The sequence below is a fragment of the Mus pahari genome, unplaced genomic scaffold (assembly GCF_900095145.1).
Source record: "Mus pahari unplaced genomic scaffold, PAHARI_EIJ_v1.1 scaffold_8195_1, whole genome shotgun sequence".
In the NCBI taxonomy this organism is placed as follows: domain Eukaryota; kingdom Metazoa; phylum Chordata; class Mammalia; order Rodentia; family Muridae; genus Mus; species Mus pahari.
The window spans coordinates 8800-17938 of NW_018392528.1; the positions used below are offsets into that span (position 1 = coordinate 8800).

Sequence of the window (9139 nt, forward strand, 5' to 3'; positions counted from 1 at the left end):
GCTATCCTATGCTATCCTATCCTATCCTATGCTATCCTATCCTATGCTATCCTATGCTATCCTATCCTATCCTATGCTATCCTATCCTATGCTATCCTATCCTATCCTATCCTATCCTATCCTATCCTATCCTATGCTATCCTATCCTATGCTATCCTATGCTATCCTTTCCTATCCTATGCTATCCTATCCTATCCTATGCTATTCATCTATTGTATTCTATTATATTCCATTCTATTNTATTGTAGTGATCATATATGTGTCGGCTTTTGTGCTATTACTATGCTATTTGTATTATGATGACTCCGTTGTATGAATTTAAAGTAGCTGTGATGATACCTCCAGCTGTACTTACTTTTAGGATTGCTTTGGCTCTCCTTGCTCTTTTGTGCTTTCACATTAATGTTAAGATTTTTATATGCTTGTGAAGAACAGTGTTGTTTTAAAAATTATTTTTAAAAGCATTTCATACATGAGTGAGCTAAACTTAACTAAACCAAATTAAACTAAACTATACCAAACCAAACCAAACCATACTAAACTGTACTCTCATCATTTCTGCTTTTCTCCCCTCTTCCCATGGCCCCCACTTTCCTTTCAAATTCATGACTGATCCCCCCAACATACCATACTGAGTTTGTTCACTGTAGTTTGTATGTATGCACATGTGTTTATTACTAACAACTTAGGACCACATCTCTGGAGAAAACTTACTCTGACCATCTCATCAGGCATCAACTGTCTGGTGCTCTTCACCTTGGGATAGGAACCTCTACATATTGGCTTGTCAACTGGTCTGCCATTATGCATGTTGAGATTTCATAATGGCGTAATTTTGATTGAAATTACATTTAAGTGTCAATTGCTCTGTGCACTATGACCAATATACAATATCAGTTTATGTAACTCATGATCATGGGAGATCTTTCTATTTTCTATTGTCTTTTTCAACTCAATTGCTTTCTTCAGTGTCATAAACTTTTCATGGTGGAGCTCTTTCTTGGTGAGGTTGCCTTGCCCAGGTTCATTCTGATATTTAATTTCTTTATGGCTATTGTCAATGGGATTATTTCTTCATTTTTTTTCTTTTTAATGCGTTCATCACTGGTATAGAGGAAGAGTTTTGTGTTAAATTTACATTCCCTAATCTCAGTTGGGAATTTTTTGGTTTTCCCTTGTTTTAGCACAATTCTGGATACAGGTTTTTCAAATAGCCCTAGCATCTCCATGACTTTTATTATGAAGTAATATTGGATTTTTTCAAAGGTCTTTTCTTAATCTATTGATATGATCCTGTGATTTCTGTGTTTGGGACCACTTATGTGATCAGTTTCCTTTATTGATTTACATTTATTGATTCATCCCTGAATATCTGGAATGAAGACAACTTGATTATGGTGGCTGATATGTTTGATGTGTGACTGAATTAAGTTTACAGATATTTTGAGAATTTATTTTCATTCATATTTTAATTTTGAAATATTTGTTTTTAAAATTATATTATCACTGCAGAATTTCTCCCTTCCATTTTATTAATCTGTACACATAGGTTTGTTAGAAGACTAGTCTGTGATTTCCATTATCTGGTTGGAGTTTCAGGTTAATACACCAGTATTCATCAATCTGGTTTCATAGAAAGAGTTTTGAAGTAGACACTCCTTTTCTATATTATAGAATAATTTGAGAACTACTGATAGTAGTTCTTTAACCTTCTGGTAAAATTCTGTACAATCTTTTCCTGGAATTTCTTAGTTTTAAAATTGTTTTATTACTGCTTTATTCTCATTGCTGATTATGGGTCTGTTTAAATCATCTCTCATTGATGTTGAAGTGTACTTTTTGGAATACCTGAATGGATACTATATTCTAACTCAGTCTCCTCATCTTTATCTTTTTATTGCAGAATTAATGTTAAGAATAATTGTTGAAGTTACTAGAGAATTGGTCATTTTGAGGAGACATTTACCTTTTTTTTTTTCTTTCACGTTTTTGTTGCTGTACTGAGATTTACATCAGGACTTAAGTATTTGATTTAGAAAAAAATGTTTCCTTCTTGAAAATTTAAGTCACATTTCTCGTCAACTAAAGGTATTTACAACTTGGGAGAGGATAAGTCCTACTGGACTGAAGAGTAATTTTCCTCTGTCTGACTAGTATTCAGGATGTTTCGTTCCTATTTTTTCTCCCGAGAGTCAAATTCTGTTTGCAATAATAGTCGATGTCCAAGGTTCAGCACACTTCTAGAAAGTCCTTGCTTTTGTTGAAATCAAGTTAACTGGCTTTGCCTGGGGCACCTCCATCTCTTCCCCACCCCCCACTGTGGAGCAATGTGCTATGCACAGACAGTCTGGTCTCCAGTCAAGCTGAGGTGTGGAACCCCGGTACCCAGTGCTGATAAATCACCTACATGGGATGGTTGGCNTTCCCTCATGTCTCCTGGACTCCTGGCTCCTGTCAAAGTTACAGCNCCCCCCCAGCCCCCACAGGAGAAGTGTGTGGCTAACAGTCATGTAGACAATGTCCCAAACTTCTGAACCTTCAGACTAAACTCCTCCCAGTTACCTAGCAACAACAAGGTAACAGTCCACCATAAGAGGGGCTGTTTGACCCCACCTCACTCTCTCCTCTCACTCTCTTAGTCTCTCTCCCTCTCACTCCCTTAAGCTTTTACTTTCCTTACTCTCTTTTTCTTACTCTAGCCTTTCTTCTCTCTCTCCTTTTCTCCTTCTCTACACTTAGCCATGGCTTGTCTTTCTCTCGTTCTATCTTTTCTCTTTCCCCCTGCCTTTCTACAATAAAGCTCTAAAACCATAGACTGTCTTTGTTCATCAAGGACCTCTGTGCTTGGACAAAGGGATAGGCTTTCTTCTATCGAGGAGCTGTGCTTAATCTCCTGTTAGAAGGCCTTCCTGTGCTCCAGCCATGGACTGAACTAAGGACTCTCACCTGCGTGGGAACCTCTCTCTGTCTGCCCTCTCTCCTGTATCTCCAGGGCCAAGGGTGTCNCCCTGGAGCCCCTCTTATCGGGGGATGCCCCTTGTACACCCCTTGTCAAGTGGGGTCCAGTGGCTTCACACAGCCAGATGCCCACCTGGGGCTGAGTGGAAAGCATCTGGCAGTCCTCCCACATCCACCTGCCCAGAGCACAGGAGCTCGGGCCAGACATGGGCTCTTTCCCTCCCCCTTCTTCCCCCTAGACCCCTTAGGGCCCACACCCCGACTTATTCTGTAGTCTTTATTGTAAGTTGTGGAATTATACATATATGTGTCATCAGTCACCNCTGTTGCCCAGTTGACCTCCACAGTCTTTGCTGCATGTTGTGATAGTCTTGTGCCTAAGTGTTTTATCTTCAGTCAGCTCAGTCACTTCCCTTACTTCTGAATCTTCTTCTCCATAGCTGGGACTCCACACACTCCTATTNCATTGTACTTATAATACTATATTATACCTGTAATATACCTATATTACTCTCAGTTTGTTCCTTTCTCCAGCTTGTCTCTGTAACTCCTTTCTCCATGTTGTTTGATTCTATATGCAGGCAATCTACTTTCCTCAGTCATCTCTGGCCTAACAGTTTACTTCCATAGTCTCACACTGCCTGCCATAGGTCTCACAAGGAAGATAGATTCTATATCTTTCATATAGAAGTCATTGATCTGGCAACACAAAACACTGATGTGGGTTTAGAAAGCACTGTCTTCCCTCCATGGACACTTTGTTCTCTAACATTTCTGCATAGGTTTTGACTTACTTATCCCTTTATCAGTTACAAGTAGTTTATTTTGTACCCTTAGAGATCCAAAATAAGTAGTGTGACCTAAATAAGCATGCATGTAGAAAATCACATTGTTGATGTTCTGAGCAATCTAATGAGAGACACATTACCTGCCAGGCTGAAAATATCGGCTCTTCTGTCTTTCTTATTGGTCTTACTTCTACTTGATGAAGAAACATCTCATGAAGGCTGTGGGCCACAGCATACACAGCATTGTACATATTATAAGCAAACTCAGTCATGACCATGTCAAAATGGCTCCCTGGTGATTCATGCAAGGAAGCATTAGGCAGACAGTTCTCCAGCTTACTGCAGTCATCGTCAGCAAATGAGCAGTTAAAAAAGTAGAACCATAACTTTGTAAGGTAAAAATCTTCTGGGTATTTTGATGGATGCACTGTTTGGATAAAATTTCTGAAACCAGAAGTTTCTTTGTGGTGCTGTGTGAAGATAAGGGTCCCATGTAATGAATTTAAAATGAAATGCTTTGACTGGATGACACTATCCCATTCTGAGTTCATTATCCAGACTTTCCTTGTAACTAGAAATTGTCTTAAATAAAACAGCAAGCCTCTCAGAAAATCACTGTCACCATAGGTGATGATCACATTTGCTGATGACTTCAGAACCTGTGTAGGATTCAATTGCCTGTTTGGTAAATGAGATANTTCACTAACTGGGATCATTTCCACAAAATCTACACATATTCTATTTCTGTCCATCTCTGTCCTCAAGTCTGAGATTATCTGAACACCTTTTTGTCCCTCAGACATGATCAATCCCACCCAGTTCCAGTGGAAATAATTCAACAATGAGACAATGCCATGGGACAGAGACATGTCCTTGGAGGCTATTTGATAGAGATCAGGAAACTGCTCATGATTATTAAGGTTAGGATCAAAAGACCCAATGGTCAGCTAAAAGGAAAAGAAGATAAAGAGAATAAAAGAATTAAGAGGAGGAAGCATAAAGCACAGATCCAATCATGACAGGCTTTTAGAACCACACCATATGATGATAATTCACTCATCTGTTTATGTGCCTACACATGGCCAAAGATTGTTATTGGAGTTCTTTGCCATTATTCACTATATTTAATTTTTCCTTTTAAAATTTTTATTTATTTATTTATCTATCTATTTATTTATTTTTATTTTATTGCATAGGATTCTAAGTGAAACTATAGCTCAGTTCTGGTTACCCTGGCTACTCCGTGAGCGCAAGCAACTCACCTCTCTCTGCTTCACCAGAACTCAGGTTACGTACATATATAGTATAGACTGCCTTCAACTGGTTTTCTGTGAGTGGTAGATATCCAAAGTCAGGTTCTCGTGTTTGTGAATCAAATATTTTATGCACAAAGCTGCNTCTCTAGACCGTCGTACCCTTACATTTAGGTTTCCCTGTAATCACTGTCTGCTCCAGCCTGTCCCTTTTCTTTGTCCTGACTCCATCACTGAATACTTACTCTTCGGGATTGTAACCCTTGTCAGATGCATAAGCACACTATTCTTTCATCGTCTTTTTAGTGTTTTGCAATGGCAATGAATTATAAATGGGTTTATCTTTCTTCACTTCACTCATTCTCACCTGTGGATATTTGTAGAGTTCTAGCAATGTCCCTATATTGGCAGATACTATCCATGATATGCCTGTGAGTACTGCAATAGACTTCATTTCTCCCCTACATGTATAATTAGGCACATACTTCTTCGGCCCGGACAGCCACGTGATGCATCTATCCAATATCCACCATTCATTGAACATGACATTATATAGATCATAACCCAGAGACACATTGGGTAAAATATGAGGGTTCCTGTTGATCTCCTCAATAGCATAAACCATTGCCAGAACAATCTGGTAGTTTTTAAAATTTAACCTGCACAGAAGATACAAGAATATTTAGGGTTGCTATGGTTCGAATGTCATATAGCTTCATATCTGAATACTCTGTCCTTAGTTGATCACATTCTTAAGGAAGCATGTAGAACTTTCAAGAAGTTGAGCCTTACTGGAGGAATTGGGTCATTGGGGACAGGCCTTTGGGCTTTATATTGTTATTTTACTACCTGTCTAATCTCTTGTTTCCAGAGTGTAAATACAATTTAACCAGGCAACTTCTAGCTCTTACCATTCTTATTTCCCTCTCTGCTGTCAAATCTTACCTACCATGATCACCAGAATCTCTCTGGAAGTGTAAGCCAAAATAAACTCCTTTCCTGTAACCTGCTTTTGTTAGGATATTTTGTCACAATGGTGGGGCTCCTGTCTTTAGCTGCATATGTAGCCTAGGATCGCTTAGTAGGTCATCAAGGGGAGGAGAGCCCCTTGGTGCTATGAAAGTTCTATGCCCCAATATAGTGGAATTCCAGGGCCAGGAAGCAGAAGTGGGTAGGTTGGGGAGCAGGTGGAGGTGAGAGGGTTATAGGGGATTTTTGGAGGGATAAATAGGAAAGGGGACAACATTTGAAAATTAAATAAAGAACATATCTAATAAAAAGAAGTAACAGCAAGAGGAAATATTCAAACCATGACTATTATTTTATATGCAACATAATTACTTTTATGGATTAAATCTTTATATCTTTACACGTTTTTTCACATTTACAACCTTTTGTGTTGGAATGATAATGTGTTTTTAAACAGGTAGTGTTATCTGGTCAAGAAAGTGGAGCTTCATGAATGAGATTAGCATCTTTATGAAATAGCAGAGGCAGTACACACACAATTAATTGATTGTACAATCTCTTGCCTTCTCAACTCTTCTTACCCTTAACCCTCCTTACTACTCTGGCTTATTTCTACTACTTCTCTAGGCTATGTGTTTTCTTCTGATGCTGCCACTCCACTCTAAATTTTCACAACAAAGGACACAGTCACATCAGTGATACCCCCTTTTCTTATAAAAACAGAAGGTGGAGATGTGGGGCATTGGGCTATGAACAGACAGGCTGGTCTCCAGTCCAGCTGAGATGCTGAACCTCCAGACCCGGCAGTTATAATTTACCTACATGGGATGGAAGGAGTTCTCTCATGTCTCCTGGAACTCTGGCTCCTGTCTAAGTTACTGCCTCCCACAGCCCCGGCAAGAGAAGCATGACTAGAAGTCACTTGGCCAATGTCTGACCTTCAGGCTAATCTCCTCCCCAGTTACCTAGCAACAGAAATGATAGCAGCTCACTTTAAAAGTGGTTGTTTGTTCCCTCCTTGCTCTCTCAGGATTTTTTGTTCTTACCTCTCTCTCACTCTGTTCTCTTGTTCTTACTCTTCTCTCCTCTTACTCTCTCCCTCTTTCTCTTTCTCTCTAGCCTTCCCCCTCTCTCCTTTTTCTCCTTTGTCTCATCTTGGCCATGGTCTCTCTCTTTCTCTCTCTTCCTACCTTCTCTCTTTCCCCCTACCTTTTTCCATTAAAGCTCTAAAACCATAGACTGTCTCTGTTCAGCTGTGCAGACTCTTGCCTGTGTGGGAACCTCTCTTCCCTCTCTCCCATAACTCCAGAGCTACAGGGTGTTGCCGAGGGGGCCCCCAGGTTGGGCTGCCCCTTGTTGACCCCTTGTCAAGTGAGTCAGAGGTTTGGATGCCCACCCAGGGCTGAGTGGAAAGAGTCTGGCAGCCCTCCCATGTCTGCCTGTCCAGAGCATAGGTGCAACTCTGGCTGGATGTGGGTCCTCCCTCCCTCTGCTTTCCCCTAGGCCCCTTTTTAGTTCCCACACTCAATCATTAGCTGTCTCAGAGAATCTGGTTGGAAGCATAGCCTTGGGAGAAAATTTAGAATAAATTTCAGATTTCAGTGCATAGGAACTAGGCTTCTCCAAATTACAGAACCTGCAGTTAGGGTCTGTAAAGCACGCTTTTATGGTGCTACATAGGTGAGTATTTTGACATTGAAAGGAAATGTGATTATAGGCAAAATGAAAGTAACGAACTAGAGTTATGGAGTGTGTGTGAAAAGGCTTAAATAGAGAACACTGTGGGATTCCGTTGATCTATCTGTCTGTCGCTGTACCAGTACCACACAGTTTTTATCACAATAGCTCTGTAGTACAGTTTAAGGTCAGGCATGGTGATTCCACCAGAGGTTCTTTTATAGTTGAGAATGTTTTTTGCTATCCTAGGTTTTTTATTATTCCAGATGAATTTGCAAATCANCCTTTCTAACTCAGTGAAGAATTGGGTTGGAATTTTGATGGGGTTTGCATTGAATCTGTAGATTGCTTTCGGCAGAATGGTCATTTTGACTATGTTAATCCTGCCCTTCCATGAGCATGGGAGATCTTCCCATCTTCTGAGATCTTCTTTGAATTCTTTCTTCAGAGACTTGAAGTTCTTATCATACAGATCTTTCACTTCCTTAGAGTCACTCCAAGGTATTTTATATTATTTGTGACTATTGTGAAGGGTGTCGTTTCCCTAATTTCTTTCTCAGCCCGTTTATCCTTCATGTAGAGGAAGGCTACTGATTTATTTGAGTTAATTTTTTATCCAGCTACTGCCCTGAAGCTGTTTATCAGGTTTAGGAGTNCTCTGGTGGACTTTTTAGGGTCACTCATGTATAACATCATATCATCTGCAAATAATGATATTTTGACTTATTCCTTACCCATTTTTATCCCCTTGATCTCCTTTTGTTGTCTAATTGTGTCAGAGACCAGGATGAGAAAACCCAGGCATCCTACATCCTGGGCATCCCGCAGCCCAGGCATTTTTACAGCATGCAGCTGGGAGCCACATAGTTCTTTGTCAGGAGCCCTTTCCCCTCTCTCTGCAAGGCCATTTTTTGGGAATCAGCAAGATTCCAACCCTAAACAAACATCAAGGACCGTTATGAGAGTCTTCCAGTATTCCAGAGCTGCCTGGAACTGTCATCTTGGGCTGATAGGAGGACCGGAGCTTCGAAATAAGCCACCCAGTGTTCCAGAGCAGTGATGTCAAGGACCTGAGTTGAATCACTGAAAATTTCAGACTTGCGGTCTGAAAGCTGCCCCCATCCATCCTTCACTACTTCCTTTTGATGACTCCCTAACCCCTCTCTGTATACTATAAAACTTGAGCCTTTTCCCCCAGTAAATGAGACTGTGACAAGAATGCATGGTCTCCGTCTCTTCCTTTATCCCATTTCTATCTAGGTTTGGAATCCCCCTCGAGGATCATGGAATAACTTGTCCTGCAGGTAGGGATATAATTGCTCTGGCTAGGACTTAAGTACTATATTGAATAGGTAGGGAGAAAGTGGGCAGCCTTGTCTAGTCCCTGATTTTAGTGCAATTGCTTCGAGTTTCTCTCCATTTACTTTGATGTTGGCTACTGGTTTGCTGTAAATTGCTTTTATTATGTTTAGGTAGGGGCCTTGAATTCCTAAT

The 9139-nt window shown here is 40.3% G+C and overlaps 1 protein-coding gene across 1 annotated transcript in view; it reads right to left on the bottom strand.

Annotated features, from left to right (window-relative positions):
• Positions 1-3886: 3886 nt before the first annotated feature.
• The window catches only part of LOC110315073 (vomeronasal type-2 receptor 116-like), a gene marked incomplete at its 3' end in the record, with an annotated part of 22003 nt that continues 16750 nt past the window's right edge, over positions 3887-9139 (bottom strand). Inside the window, exons 2-3 of the mRNA XM_021189231.1 lie at positions 5367-5658; positions 3887-4693 (exon numbers count right to left, since the gene is read on the bottom strand). Coding sequence (XP_021044890.1) covers positions 3887-4693; positions 5367-5658 — 1099 coding nt within the window. The remainder of the gene's footprint in view (positions 4694-5366; positions 5659-9139) is intronic.